The 15,094-nt window shown below is 54.8% G+C and overlaps 1 protein-coding gene across 3 annotated transcripts in view; it reads left to right on the top strand.

Annotated features, from left to right (window-relative positions):
* Positions 1-4,496: 4,496 nt before the first annotated feature.
* NDRG1 (N-myc downstream regulated 1) overlaps positions 4,497-15,094 on the top strand; it is a 43,126-nt gene continuing 32,528 nt past the window's right edge. Inside the window, exons 1-2 of one of the 3 annotated variants that reach the window (XM_081117417.1) lie at positions 4,497-4,664; positions 14,915-14,991. In XM_081117417.1, coding sequence (XP_080973543.1) covers positions 14,929-14,991 — 63 coding nt within the window. In that variant the 5' untranslated portion in view covers positions 4,497-4,664; positions 14,915-14,928. Of the gene's footprint in view, positions 4,665-4,763; positions 4,943-10,153; positions 10,282-14,914; positions 14,992-15,094 lie in introns of those variants that run through there. The other 2 variants (XM_081117416.1, XM_081117418.1) reach the window with 2 other exon arrangements.

The raw sequence follows: 15,094 nt of genomic DNA, 5'->3' as shown, positions 1-15,094 counted from the left end.
CAGCTGGGTCAAAGATTCAGAAGTGAAGGTGTGAGGTGAGTAACCCCAGTGACTGGAGAGGAGAGAAAAGTCTGGACATGTACAGGGCCCTCTCCATTGCCACACCAGGAGGGGGTGGTGAACTTGGCAGGGGAAGGGAGCAACGGCAGGTTTAGCTGGGCAGGACTTGTGATTGAGGTGGTTCAAGATGACAGCCAGGCATGGAATGGAGGGAACTGGAGAGGGCAGATGGCACAGTGGGGCAGCTGCTGGGAAACAAGGCAAGAGGTGCATCATCCGGGCTGCTAAGGCAGGCCAGTAAGTAGGTTTCTCTGTGGAAATGCTACAAATATTTGTTAAATACATTAACCATGTACTGGGCTGAATCTTATCCGTCCCAAATTCACTTCCACCCAGAACCCCAGAATGTGATCTTATTTGGAAACAGGTCCTTGTAGATGTAATTAATTAAGATGAGGTCGTACTGGATTAGGGTAGGCCCTTAATCCAATAATACAGAGACAAAGATGCAAAAGAAGCAGCTATGTGAGGATAGAGGCAGAGACTGGAGGGATGCAGCTGCGAGCCAAGGATTGCCAGCAACCACCAGGAGCTGGGAGAGGGGAGGAAGGATTGATCCTGCCCTAGAGCCTTCAGAGACAGCATGGCCCTGCCCACACATTTACTGTGCATTTCTGGCCTGCAGAACTGTGAGACAACACATTTCTGCTGTTTTAAGCCACTCAGTTTGTGGTACTTTGTTATACAAGCCCTGACAAACTATTACACACCAGGAACAAAGAGAAATTGATTTTCTATGGGCCCAAAGCTATATAGCTCCTAGTTTATGCTCACAGTAAAAAATTCTTTCCATAGCCTGGACTTGGGCTAAGGTCTAACAGCACTGGGTTTTCCCCACTGCTCACAGCTGGATATTATAGGTCAGGCATGCTCTCAGAGGATGGGGGGAGTTTACCCAGGTCCGCAGTGGGAGGTCCTTTCACTTGGGCCCCGAAGCAGGCAGAAGGAGCCCTTCCCCTCCCACAAAGTCCAAGCAAGGCTGCATAAAGTGGGGAGAGGTCAAAGAGAGACCTGCATTTCCTCACTTGTTCAACCAATATTTATTCACTGTGTTGTATGTGTCGGATACTACGCCAGAAGCCAGGGGAGGGGGAAGGAGGTGATGGCGATGACGATGATGATGATTGTTGATGGTGATGATGGGGAGGGGACTTGAGACAAGTGGGAGGGGGGAAGATGGTGGTATGAAGGCTATTGTTTTTCCTAACAAGCTTTGTAGAATTATTTGGCCAGGTCCATGGGGCCTTGGTAAATTAAACACTGAGAAGTGAATGTAAGGGGACATAAGGAAGTGGGGACCATGTGTATAGAACCTGCTTAGAGAAGTTTGGGGAGGAAGGGGTGAGGGGCATTGGGCTTCAGTAACTGCAGGGGGACTCAGGATCAAGAGAGGATTGGTCTAGTGGGTCACTGATTGTAGTGAATGAGAACTTGTTGATTAGAATGATCGGGAAGAGAGGCAGACACGCATGCTGGAGGAGCACGGGGATTGAGAGGGAGCCCAGAACTGGAGCCGGGCGACGCTGTTTTTTTCAGGAACGCTTTCTCATCTTTGCAGGAGGGGAGAGAATATAGGACCACATCAGTGGGCTCATAAATTGTGGCCAAAACATCTGATGGCTCCACTCACCCATTTCCTCCGTGGGCACATAGAGGAGACGGATGCACAGAGAGGCTGGGTAACTGCTCGAAGGAGCACAGCTCCTAAGTGCTAAAATCAGGTGTTCTTCCCCTCCAACTCCAGCTGACTCTTGAATTTCTCTCAACCCCAGGTGCTCACACATTCCAAGAGAGAGGGTTGGGAATAGATGATCCTATGGACCTTTCAGTTCAAACATTCTAAGATAAAAGTTAAGGTGTTACTAAACACAAATTTCCGGGGGACATTAGTCCAGAAAATCCAGTCTCATCCTGTGATGGGTTTGCAGCATGTGTGCAGGTACTAAGCAATCTAATTCCATTGTTGACCAGCAAGAAAGAGAAAGAATTTAAATAGCTCAGGGCAATTGTTTCTGCATTGGGCTCCAGGAGCTTCTGCTGCCTCAGTTGGCCTGGGCTGGGGGACGTGTGGTGCGGGCAACTCTCAGTTCCCAGGAGGCCACTCCATAGACTGAGCATCCTCCGCCTGTGTGTGCACCCAGGGTTACACCAAAGTCAGTCTTTCCTAGAGCATGGCCGCCTCAGCTGAACACACGGAAACGGCTGCATGGGTGCCCAGTGGGAGACGCAACAATCCACAGCAACGCTGAAGAAGCCGGCTGGGCTGGGCCTGTGCGAGAGGGCGTGTGGGCTCCAAGGGCACTGTCCTCAGCACTTTTCCAAGCTGATGTGGACTCTGCAAGGCTCTCCTTTCACTCTGGTTTTAGAACACCACCGTGCTCAGAAAATTCTTCTTCACTGTTTCAATTCTTCTTTTCTCCTCCCTGTGCTCCTGGAACCATCCTTCCCTTTCCCCCTAGTTTATTCTCTGCCCATTTTCCTCTGGAAATTTGGGGTTCCTAGGCACAAATCCAGGCAACTTGGGGGCCTCTGGCTGCAGGGCTGGGTTGCTCTGTGTGCTCTGTCCCAAAGACTTCCTCAAAGGGGCAGGAAATGACCTGGCCAGGCCAAGTGCCCTTCTCCAGCCCACACAGTGGGGTTTGCATTTGTTACTGAAAGAGTAGGCAGTCTCCTTTAGATTTTTAAGCTTAACTCCCTGTATCTTTGGCAGGTAGCAAACAAATGCTCAACAAATATTTGTTGAAAGCCAAAACAGTTGAGTTCAGGGAAATGGATGTATGTGAGAGGAGTAAAAGAAAGCTGCTAGCCCGGCCGGGAGTGGCTCAGCGGTTGAGAGTCAACCTAGGATCCAGGCGATAGGGGTTCGATTCCCGGTCAGGGCACATGCCTGGGTTACGGGCTCGATCCCCAGTCGGGGGCGTGCAGGAGGCAGCCGATCAATGACTCTCTCACCATTGATGTTTCTCTCTCTCTCTCCCTCCCTCCCTCCCTCTCCTTTCCTTTCTCTGAAATCAATAAAGATATATTGGAAGGAAGGAAGGAAGGAAGGAAGGAAGGAAGGAAGGAAGGAAGGAAGGAAGGAAGGAAGGAAGGAGAGAGAAAGGAAGAAAGGAAGGAAGAAAGAAAGAAAAAAAGAAGAAAGAAAGAAAGAAAGAAAGAAAGAAAGAAAGAAAGAAAGAAAGCAAGCTGCTATACAGACTGCTTGATATGAGAGGACCTTCAGACAACAAGGTGGCTATGGAGGAAGCACACTTTTGGTCATTGCCACATCCCCATGTCTAGCATGGTGCCTGGACATAAAGGGTGCGCAGTCCAGTTACCAAATGAGTTAGCTTAGCTTACCTTTCTTGTGTGAATGGGGAAATTGACAATTAAGGCTCTTGGCTATGCCCCTGAAGGAAAGGACTTTGCCTTTTCAGTCTTTTCCCAGTGGCTGAGCTCAGAACCTGGCTCAGCAGAGGCTCAATAAATATTTGTGGAATGACAGAGTAAGTAGATGTTAGGACCTAAGGAGGTAAATGGGATGCTCAGACGAGAGCCAAGTCCCCTGCTTGGAGCACAGAGTGAAGAGGTTCATAATGGACCAGAAGAGGGAGGGTGGGGAAGAGGCACAGGAACCTGCAAATACAAGTCTGGGCAGGGGGTCTGGGGACAATGACTATGTCCAGGCTTGGGATGGTGGCATTCTTTTACTACGTAATGATGTTCCTCCAGTGCAGTGTTTCTCCCCAGGGCTGCACATTAGAATTACCTGGGGAGCTTTTAAAACACCCCAATGCCTGGTCTGCACTCCATGAGCTCCTGATTAAACTGGTCCTGGGTGGGGCCATGGCGCTCACCTTTTTAAAGAACGTTCCACTGGGGATTCTAATATGTGGTGTAGGTAGAGAACATGGAGGCAGTTGTTAAACAAAAACAAGACAGCAGAGGACAGCTAAAGGTGGAAAGGGTGCTTGGTGTAAGTTCCAGGGACCAGGAGAGGCAGCCTTGAGACTCTTCCCCGCCAGGCTCCTGGGGGAGGTGAGAAAGCCAAAGGCAAGTGGATTTAGAACTAGGGAGGTAGAGGGGAAGGGGCTCGCCCCAGCATTAGGATAAGGTGGGCAAGATTAAATGGAATCGAGGATTTCAGCAGAAAGCTGATTCAACAAGGAGGGGGCATGGAGTAAGAATAGCAGGACGCGGGGGGAGGGGGGGGCAGGGAGCACAGAAGGCAGGGTGCGCGAAGGCAGCTACATGGGGCTTGAGAGCTAGACCTGGAAGAAGTGGGGGAGTCGCTCCAAAGGGCTGCCAGCGTGTGGCGCGAAGGGACTGGGAAGAAGAAACTCTGAGACCAAGATGGGAGACACTTGGTTTCAAAGAGACACACGGAAGTCCACATGCACACGCGTGAGGGCGCACACGCACACGCACAAGCACACAAACTCATCCCCAGGGCACACACGCCAATCGCACACATCGAAGTCCCGGCCTTGCGGGCGAGGGGGGAGACAGCAGAGTGGAACCGCAGCCCGAGCCCAGAGGTCCCTCCCCGCCGCGCCCCAACAAGAGCTTGCGCAACAGGCGGTGGCTCTGGCTGGCGCAGACCGAGAGCGGCCCGACCCGAGGTAGGCGCGCGAGCCGGGGCGGGAGGGGCGACCCCGAGCCGAGCGCGGGCAAGGGGTGTGTCCCCGCAACCAGCTGGGCCCGGGGGGCCGGGGCGGGGCGAGGCGCGGGGGCGGGGCCGCGGCGCCTATAAAGTCTCGCTCCGCCTGGACATAAACAAACCTCGCCTGGCTCTGGGCTCAGCCTGCGGAGCGCACGCCCATCCTCGCCGCTCTCCTCCCTTCACGCCCGGCACCGCCAGCCTAGCTCCGGCTCCTGTTCCCTTCTCCCTCTACCTTCGGTAAGCCCCGTGCTCTCTTCCTGACAGGCAGAGGGGGGTCGGTCGCCCGTGGATGCTGCTGCAACTCCTGGACCGCGCTTTGTCCCCTGGAGCTGCAAGTGTGCCGGGGGTGTGGAAGGCTTTGGGGCGCGGGCACCTCTAGAGTGGGGGTTTTCGATTAGGGAAGAGGGGGAAAACAGGCCAGTCCCCGCGCTTCTCCCCCGTAGCTGATGATGTGGCACCCCCGGGGTCGGGGAGGCGGTGGGGAGCCGCCCGGGGAACACCTGGATCGCGCTTCCCCACGTTCTCCCAGAACCACCGCTGGCTGCGCCGCCCGGGAGCGCGCTGGAAGTGGGAGCAGGAGGAGGGCCTGGGAGTGTGAGTGTGTGTGTGTGTGGGGGGCGCTGTGGGTGTGGGGGGCTGTGTCGCTGGAGTGTGATGTCTGGGGAAGGAGGGATTGTGCGCGCGCGTGTGTAGAAAGGGGGTGGGTAGAAGCTGGAGATGAGGCTGGAGAGCGGGCGTGGGTGTGTCGGTTTCCAAACTGAGCCAGAAAGGATATGCATCTGAGGGGCGGGGGCTGATTGAGCCTCGAAGCCGAAGCCGGGGTGGGGTGGGGTGGGGTGTGTGTGTTTTGGGGGACCGTCCGGGGTGTGTCACAGCTCGTGCGACATGAGCTGGAGCGAGTGTGTGCGCGCACCGCTGGGGAGGGTGCGCCCCCAGAGGTGGCCCGGGGTAGGCGCTGTGGCGGCTCCTGATAGGTGGCCTGGCTCGGAGGGGTCCTGCGGGCCTCTGGTGGCCCCGCGCTGGCTGGGGCTAGGAGTGGCGTCATTTTCGCCTCCGCCCACCCTCCCCCGCTTCCTTCTTGCCCCTGCTGCTGGACCCGCCTGGCCTGCTCTCCAGGGGAGAGAACAGCTGGAACAGCTCCGACGTTCCCCGGAGACTGATTCAGCCTTGGGCAGGGCGTGTGCAACGCGGTGGGGTCAGGGGAAAGGCCTGTCACCGCCACTGTCAAATTAGTAGCTGAAGCTGGGTTTTAGGGGATGGTTCTCTTAACCCTCCTCTACCCCACCCCCCAAATACAAGCTCCCCTACTCTCCTGTCTGTAGCCTCTGCCTCTGTTGTCAGACATCCCTGAGGGGCCAGGGGCAGCACCCATCTGTGGCTTGGAAGGGAGAGGTCCCTGTCAGCAGGGGTGGGGGGAGGGGGAGAGATCTGATGGGGGCAGCCAGTTAGTTATCTTGTGCCCAAGACCAACTCCTCTACACAAATGTCCCGGGCACTTCCTTTTGTTGGGTCCCTGTAAGTTACTGAGAAAGACAGACTCAGAGCGAGCTCAGCCAGTGGCCGCAGGGGAGGCCTCAGTCTCCTCACCAGCCACCAGCCACACTGAAGCATCTCCTGAGCCACCTCACAGGAACAAATACAAACCTCGTTCTTGCTATGAAAACCCAGTTTCAAGGCAAACGGCCAGCCTCCTCCTGTATAGAAATTTTGGAGTCTTTACTAAGTTTCCCAAAGGTGAACTGAAATAAACAAGGTACAGAGAGAGCAAACCTCAGCACCTGCCTTTGAGGGGCTCACCAGCCAGGGGAGAAGTGCAGGGAAGCACAGACCACAGTCCTGGGTGCCAAGTACTGGGGTGGCACAGGGTGGGGCTGGGGTAGGGGAGGTGAGGAGTGTGAGAGGTACCATGCTCTGCTGGTATAAGGAGCAAAACCTGGGGTGCCCCTGACCTGTGACTTACTAGGTGGCATCTCATCTCCCGCTCAAGGATGAGCTGCAGGAGATGAGGAGGAAGGCTGTGCCGGCCTCGCCCTGTAACCTGGCACCTGGCTGAGGGCCTGGCACTTGGGAGGAGCCCAGATACATACTGTCAGTGGAGTACAGACTCCTTCCCTGCGGTGATTACTCAGGTAGTCTCCTGGAACAGCCAGCAAATCCAGGGTGACTGACTGCAGGTTTGATCATTTGGAGTGGAACCAACAGTTCACACAAGATGCTGGCCCACCCTCTTCCCATTTTACAGTTGGAAACAGGCCCAGAGACAGGGAGCAACTCACCAAGGCCCAGCTAAAACCAGAACTCACCTCTCCAGGCCCCCTCCTGGAGGCCCAGGTGGGGGTTGGAGATGGTCAAAGGTGCTCTCAGAGGTGTAAAAATAAATTGGATCTCAACTGAGTTTCTGGTGAGGAAACTTTCCAGACAGCATTTGGGTGATGTTTGGTTTATTTACTTATTTTTAGTGTAAATCAGGTGTTCTTGAATCATGAACAGAATTAGTCTGGTGAGAGAGGGCACCCTTGCTCGCGCAGCGGTGGCTGGATTCAGGCTGCCCCCTCCAGGTTGAACTAAAGATCTGATCAGAGCTGGGGGCCCCTGGGGTACACTGAAGCCTCCTGGCCTGAGCCTGCCTAAGTGTGGATGGGGAAGAAAGATCCCATTGTGTTTTTCTGATGGCCTGAAGCTCCACTTCTTCGATGGGACCAGCTCTAGGGAATCCCATCCAAGGCATGACTCAAGTTCCCTGTGCCTGGGAGAGGAAGCCAGGGTGATGACTCAGCATCTAAGGTTCTAATAGGGACGCGCAAGGGAGGGGTGGGACATCTCTCTCCAGATCAGCTGCTGTACCCCCTCCTCCCCTCTGGTACTCACAACAGCTTTGCTTGAGCTTCACTGGCCCCATTGAATGGGTGAGGAAACCGAGGCCAGGGAGTTGAAAGGACTTGCCTGTAGCCACATGGCTCAGAGAGGGAGAGCCAGGCTTTGAACCTGGAGAGTTCGACTTGAAAGCCTTTGTTATTTTTCCTGACGTGTTGGTGCGACTGGAGAACCGCCAGGGTGAGAAGTTAGACATGCAATCAGGAGCCAGTGCCGCAGTTTCTTCCCCTGTAAAGTGAGAATAATAAGCTCTGTCTCATGAGAACATGTAGTATTATCTGAGTTAATTCTTGTTCACGGATTGAGAACAGTGCCCAGCCTGTGGGGACACCATGTAGGTGTCTGTCAATAATTCTCACAAGTGACATTCTCAAGGCATCTCCTAAGCCATCAATGCCAGGGAACTGGACCTGTCTTTGGAGCATGGACCTGGTCTCCTGGGTTCATTGCAAGCTGTCCTTCCTGCCTCCTGGTCTCAGTCTGGTCCCAGGCCTCCTTCTTATTTGTCCCTTCTCTTTACATTTGATGACAGGGACAGGCTGGATGCAGTCTCTGGTGCAGACCCTGAAGTTAATTTTCTGAACACCTGCTTGGCCTTCTGCTGGGCCAGCTCTGGCTTGCTGAAAGTGGGTGTGCAGAGGGGATGGGGAACTCTGAGTGCCAGTGGACCCCACTCCAGGGTGGGTGTCCTGGGGGGAGAGACATGGGCCCTGGGGGTAAGTCCTGGGGGGCCTGATTTGACACTAGAGTGGAACAGATTACAAAACTCGGGGCCACAAACAGGTCTGTCTTCCACTTTCCCACCTAACGTTTACTGCAGACCTGCCCACCCCCTGCCCCCTCCCCTCGGGAAGGATCTGTGGGTATTTGCAGTCTAGCGGGGTGTTTCTCCTACTGAGGTGGGAGGAAATGAGACTCCTTAGCAGTCTGGAAGGCCCTGTGCTGGAGTTCATCTTTTATTTTATACTCCCCGCTCCCTAAACCTGTGGAAACCTCTGTACGGGTATGCTTTTTACACCCAGGGACAGCTCAACTTAAAAAGGTGGATGGGGACCAGGGTTTCATCCTGTTCCCCCTCTAGACCCCCGGCTCCACCGAGTTGGCTTTGAGAAGGTTCTGGGCGGCCCCCTCCAAATGTGAGAACAAGAGACATTCTTAAGAATGAGGTAATTCTAAGGACTTTCTAGCCGGGGACCCTCACCTCCTCTCCCCTCTCCATTTTAATCACTCAGCTCCCAGCTCTCTCCAGAAAGCTGTCCCCGGCTTTCCCCCCTGGGTGCAGGCAGGGTTGGGCACCCTCCCTGCTCCCAGGTCACCCTCCTGGGATCGTTCTGGACTGCATTTCTCTGTTACCCTTTCTCCCATTAGGCCCGAGGGCCTGGCACTTAGTAGGCACGCAATGTCTGTCAGAAGAAAACCTCCCTTTGAGAGGGAAAGAGCTTGGGCCACCTTGTATAGGAAAGGTTGGAAGGCCACCCTGAGGGTGAAAGGACCGTTTCCGGGAAGGATCCTGTCAACATGGCAAGTGTCCCATCTTGGAACAAAGGGTGTTGTGGGAATAACCTATTTCCGCTTCCTCCATGACCACGGGCTCGCTTGTGTGCGTTCAACACTTTATCTCCCAGGCCATCAGTGCTGCTCAGGCTTGTCCCCCAGATTCACAGAAAAATCCATAGCCTGACCCATGTCCTTGGGCTTCTGGTTATTACACTTGTCTGCTCAGACAGTTGTCTCCTCTCTGCCCAACAAACTGTTCCAGCTGCCAAAATGCCACTGAGAACCTGCCGGGAGGTTTCCGGGCAGCTTTGCAGAGAAGGGGGTTGGCGATGGCGGTCACCCACACCCTCTGCTTCCTGCTACCTTGTCCCAGGCTTCTCCCTGACCCTCCGCTGGTCTGGGCTTCGTGGGACACAGGAATTCTTTCCATCTCCAGCCCGGTACCCAGGGAGTGCTGGCCGCCGGCGTTCGCCTGCCCTGTGATGATTCCTCTTCGTTCTTTCAGCGTCAGGGGATCCCTTGAACGCTACTGAGTTCCAGGCTCCATGCAAAGCACAGGGCTTCCAGAAGCTCCTGGGCTGGTTGTCTTCTCGAGCTCACTGTATTGAGTTTGAGAGCCCTGTTCTCGACTTTCCTTCCCCCAAACTGGGGTCCAAATTGTTGACAAGGTTGATTACATAAGAAAAAACATGGAGAGTTAAGGCCGCCAATTCCCTCCCCCTCCCCAGAGCCTTGAGGTTCAAAATGTCCAGAAAACAAGAAAACCCAGGAACTGCCTTGTAGCTTGACGTCAAACTCTCTTTGGCAAAGAAAAGACAGAAGAGCATAGCCACAGCAAGATGGGGTGCCCAGGGCGTACCCCAAGGCTACTTTCCCTGAGGCTCATGCGGACACGGGGCTGTTCTCTAGAACCTTCTGGGAAGATGCTAAGCCAGACAACAGCAGCGCCCCTCGATCCTGCCCCCCTTTTCAGTTCTGCCCCATAAAGAACCCAGTGAGCTGGAAAGAACGCGCTGCCACGTGGCTCTGACGCTGGGCGTGCTGCGGAGGGGACAGAAATCTGGGCTGGTTGCTGACAGCGGCGGCAATCGATGGAAATGTCAGCAGTCTCTCCCGGCCTCCCTCTTTCTCTGCCTCATTAAAGGACCACAGGAAGCTGTGCCCCGCCCGCCCCTCCCCTCCACACCCTCGGCCACATCCAAGGAGTGAGTTTTCCACCTTTCCCAGGTGGGGGGGGGGAGTCAAGCTTTAGGAAGTCACGTGGGCCTTTGCTTTTGAGCCTCCGGTCACCCATCTGTAAGCTGGGATGACAACTGGCACCCCCTCCCAGGGGCCTCCTTGAGGGACACACGGAATCACGCTGTGAGCACTCTTTCGAAGGGTTGAATTGGCCGTTTCAGTGCCCTCCTGCGTACTTGGAAGGGAGAATCGAAACATCTAAGATGCGGACTTCGCCCAGAGCCTGGCAGCTCACAGTGGCTCAGCGGTGACTGCGGAGGGCGGAGGGAAAAGTAGGTGACTCCCAGCTGACCCGCACAGGAAAAACCTCCCTTCCTTAGAACAGCCTACTGGAACTGAGTGTGGGCGCACAGTGTGTGTATATTTTAGAGCAAGCTGATGTCAGGGTCAACTAAGCCTTTAGGGTTGTTCTAACCTGTGCCGGCTTGTTGCCTGGTGACTTGGGGGGCACATTTCTTAACCTCCCTGTGCCTCAGTTTCCCCATCATGAAATAGTGAATAGGGTTGCCTATTTTCTAGGCACAAGCCTAGAAAGTTACCAGTAAGCCCCATAGAAGTCTCTCCTGTTGCTGCGATCATGGGGTGTCTGTGTGGGTTTCACTGTCACCTTCCATGGCCAGTCTTGCTGGGGTCAGTGCATCTGGAGGTCCCAGCACATGTGGTAGATGTTTCTCTGCTGGACACAACCTCTGTCCCCCTTGTGGAAGTTCCAGGGGCCCAGGAGAGCTTGCTGAAGAGGATGTGCCGATGGGTGCCCCTAGGTGGCTTGGCAGAGAAGCACCAGAGCTGGAGGGAGGCTCTGTCTCACAGACAGGGAGGGGCTGAAGTCAGGAGTGGAACAGGGACCTCCAGGCAGATCTAGGCAGCACTGAGCAGGCAGTGCCCTGGTGAGACCCCTGTGTACGTGGTATCTCTGTGCAGTACTTTCCTGCCTGGGTTCCCATCTGCCCCAGGTTTCTCATGGACCATGTGATGTTCATGGAACAGGCTGCATATTTTACAAACAGAAGCTGAAGCCCAGATAGGGGATGAATGACATGGTCAAAGTCACGTGGCAGGGGAGTAGCGATGCTCCCACTCTTGGATTCCTAAGCCTGTGGCCCTGCTGCTTCACCAAGGCTTTTGAGAATCACAGATTGTATGTCCCCTCTCTCTCCAGTGACTGATTAATGATTCTCATGTGGCCTTAGATTGCCTGAGATGCCTCTGCCCACTGCCCTCCAGGTCCTCGGGGTCACAATCTTACCTTCTCCTGGTAAATCTCAGCCTTGGCTTCCCCTGGAACCCATGAGGTCCAGCTAATTTTTGACTATCTCCTGGGCCTGTTGGACCGGAAAGATATTTGCCCAGCCCCCTTGGGCCTTCATTACTATTGACCAGCGTTGCTAATGAAGAGGAGACCTACATGGTGGCACATTGAGCCTGATTGTTGGAAGCCTATGTGGCATTTGCTGAACATCTTCTGTGTGTCCCCCTCCTTGCTGGGCCACTGTGAGGCTCATGGTGTATAAAACACAGGCTGTGTCCTCATAGATGTCCCTCATATCTTAGGTGATCAGGAAAGAAAATTGCACTGATTAATTAGGCAACTATTTACCAGGTTCTGTGTGCCAGTGTTTAATTTAAGCTCTGGTCCTTGCTGGGAGCAGGATTATTATGCCCATTTTTCAGATGAGCAAACTGAGGCTAAGAGGTTAGATTACTTGTTGGGGAGCACAGAGCTAATAAATGATGACAACCGGTCTGACCCTGAAGTCTTCCTCTAGCTCCTGGCTGCCTTCCCCTTGTCTGATGCTGGTTTTCTCTGAATTCTTTCTGGAAGGGTGGTGGGAAGGAAGAAATGGTGATAAGAACCAGTCTGGCAGCTTCTGGGGTGACTTGGAGCCCCGTTTTTGGCACTGAGTGGGGTTTCAGCGGAGGGAGCCCTGTCCTGACCTAACTTCCTGGAGAGGCTCCCATCTGCGCTTCTTGGAGACGGCTGGAGGTGCCATCCACCATCCTGCACGGTGGAGCAGGAGGCCTGGGCAGCCACCTTTGGGCTCCAACCCACAGTATCCCACGTGGCCTTGCCTTGTCACCCCGTCTGCTAAACAATGGCCTTGGCCCTTTTCAGTCCCACGTTCTGCACTGGGACTTTCCAGGAGGTGGTGGAGAGGGGCGGGGACTGGCATCCAACAGTGGACCTCAAGCCCAGGGAGAGAATTTGCTGAGCCAAGCAGGGCCTCAGGACGGCTGGGGGATGACCCAGGGTGTGGGCTCCAAACGGTGCCCGGTGGGAGCAGTGGTGGGGCCATCAGCCAGAGCACCCCAAACCAGGCCACCTCCCAACTGTCCCTGCCTCCTGGTGAGGGAGATTAGCGCTGCCTATAAGGCAGCGTCTACTGGGGGGAGGGCTTCTTTGAGTGAGCCTCATGTCTTGGGGTTGTGAATTTGAACCCCACAGAGAAAACCTGTAATAGTTCTCAGCGTCACCTTGCCTCTGGGCATGAGGCCCCTCCAGCTGCAACATTCAGCGAGTCTTCAATAATTAAGGGACTGGCCAGTTTCCAGCCTCTGCCTCAGGTGGTCAGGGAGCTAGGTGTAGGGAGAAAAGAAGGTTTGGGTACAAAGGTTTCACCAGGAGCACGTTTGGGAAATCACGAAGGCTGGGGTCGAGCCCTCTTCTGTTCTGAAGGACACTGGGGGCCACTGAGGGGGCTGACAGTGTAACGTGATTGCAGTGGCTGGGTGTCAAGGAGAACTGACCACACTGAACAGAACTGCAGCATGGGCTCGAGTCCCTAAAATATTGACTTGTTTCCAAAGCATCTCACTCTTGTGGGTTGTGAACATTAAAGAGTGAATTTAAACATAAGCCTTGCTATTAAGCTGCATAAAACCTGTTCACCTACTCAGCAAGCGAGCTCATCCTGACTTTGCGCCTGGTGTAATGCGAGGTGCTACAGGTAGGCCAGGTAGTGAGACAAGTAGGCTACCTGTCCAGGGAGCCCACAGGTGGGGCTGAAGAAGGCCTGCTTGAGCCCACCCAGGGACAGTAGGAGACCCCACTTGCACCCTGGGTCCTTTTACTCTCAGCAGGAGAGGTGGCGTTGCCCGAGCTTTTGGAAGGCTCGCTAGGCTGTGTAGGCGAGGTGGCTGTGGGGCCAGGGTCTTGGAACCGCAAACATGCTGAATTAGCAAGGCCTACCGACCTCGGCTTTTCATGCCTCCAGCCTCTGAGCTGGCTGCTGCCCAGGAATGCTCACAAATATAAAACTGACTTTGTTTTCAGAATGTTCTGGAACCTGGACTCCAAAGGCTGCATAAAGGCATCCTTGTGGGGCTGGTTATCTACTGGGGAAAATCATACTGGGGCCCCAGACCAGAGCATCGCAGGGGATCGGCCCCCGAATGCCATGTGTCAGCACTGGGGCAGGGTGGGGAGTGGCTCTGGCTCTGCTGCCGGCTGACCTGAGAGGTGTCTCACGAGGAGGATTCTTGTGGGTTCTGGGAGTTGGGTCTTTTGACCAGTTCTCCTGGATGGAATTTCAGAGGCTGAGCTCTCTCTGGCTTGGCATCCATGGGGCCTGGGTTGCTACTCTGGAAGGTAGCAATGCGAGGGCCTCGGTCAGGCTGGTTTTCAGCAGGTTTCCAGATCCAGGACACACAAGGCCTGAGTCTGTGGGCGGGGGCTACCTGGACTCCTGCCACTCCCTCCTCCCTTCCTCTGACTGCCACTGGGGCACCGATCCCTCAATCTGGGTTCTGTGTGCCTCACCCAGCATTGGAGGGCACTTCGTGCTTCTAGTTTGACTTCCCACCTATGAGAATAACTGTTTGTACCTCCAGCTCCCAGATTCCGCTCCCAGAAGCGTGCTCAGCACATGCTCCACCCAGGCCTTGCTCCCTGGAGAGTGGGTTATGGCAGCTTCCACCCTCTGTAACTCTGTTCACGCTAGCTCTGCGGCTGTCACCTCCTGGTCCTTCTGTTCCTGCCCGTGTTACAGCCAGTGAGGACCTCCTCTGGCCCCACCCTGCCCAGCTGCTTTGACTCCTTTTCTTTGAAAAGCCTGCTGACAGTTTGGCCTGGCAGGCCCGGGCTGAGAGTGTCCCTGCCCTGCCCCTCTTCCCCTGCACATAACAGGAAGTCCTGCACAGAGGTGGCCACCCCTCTGTTGGGGACACTTTGAGGGTGAAGAAGGATGATGTTTGTGCCATGCCTGCACATGGGGGGCCTCCTGTGACCTTCTGTCCCCTTTTGGTTGTCAACCTGGGGCTGCCTGACTTTGGGATCAGCAATGTGGGTCTCCTAAAATGCAGGTTGTGGTGGGGAGTCCTGGACTGGATGTGGGACCTGGTTATGAGAGTTGATCCACCTGTTTCATTGGAAAGGTAGCCACCTTTTCAACATGAGCCTTAGTTCCTGTGCCAGGAGCAAGGCTTTGGTGGCACTGTGGGTAGGAGGGGCCAAGGGGCCTCGTGACCTGTGACGTGTGGGGCAGGAAGTAAGAGCTGCTGGGCAGCGTGAGGGCTCGTTTTCTAGCCTCGAATTTGCTTCTTTCAGGAAACATCCCTCAGCAAGAAGTGCTAACCTTCTGGCCTCTGTCCCCTCATAATCAGGTGACTGTAAGGACATGTCTCGGGAGCTGCAGGACGTGGACCTGGCCGAGGTGAAGCCTTTGGTGGAGAAAGGCGAGGTGAGTGGAGATGCCCCCATCACATGCACAGTCATGCACGGGCACAGGTGTGTGCACAGTGTGAACACACATGCGTATGCACACACACGCACACACATACACA

Source organism: Miniopterus schreibersii (assembly GCF_964146895.1).
Source record: "Miniopterus schreibersii genome assembly, chromosome: 17".
NCBI lineage: Eukaryota > Metazoa > Chordata > Mammalia > Chiroptera > Miniopteridae > Miniopterus > Miniopterus schreibersii.
Note: the sequence above shows the minus strand (reverse complement) of the source record. Positions and strands in the feature narration are given on the sequence as shown.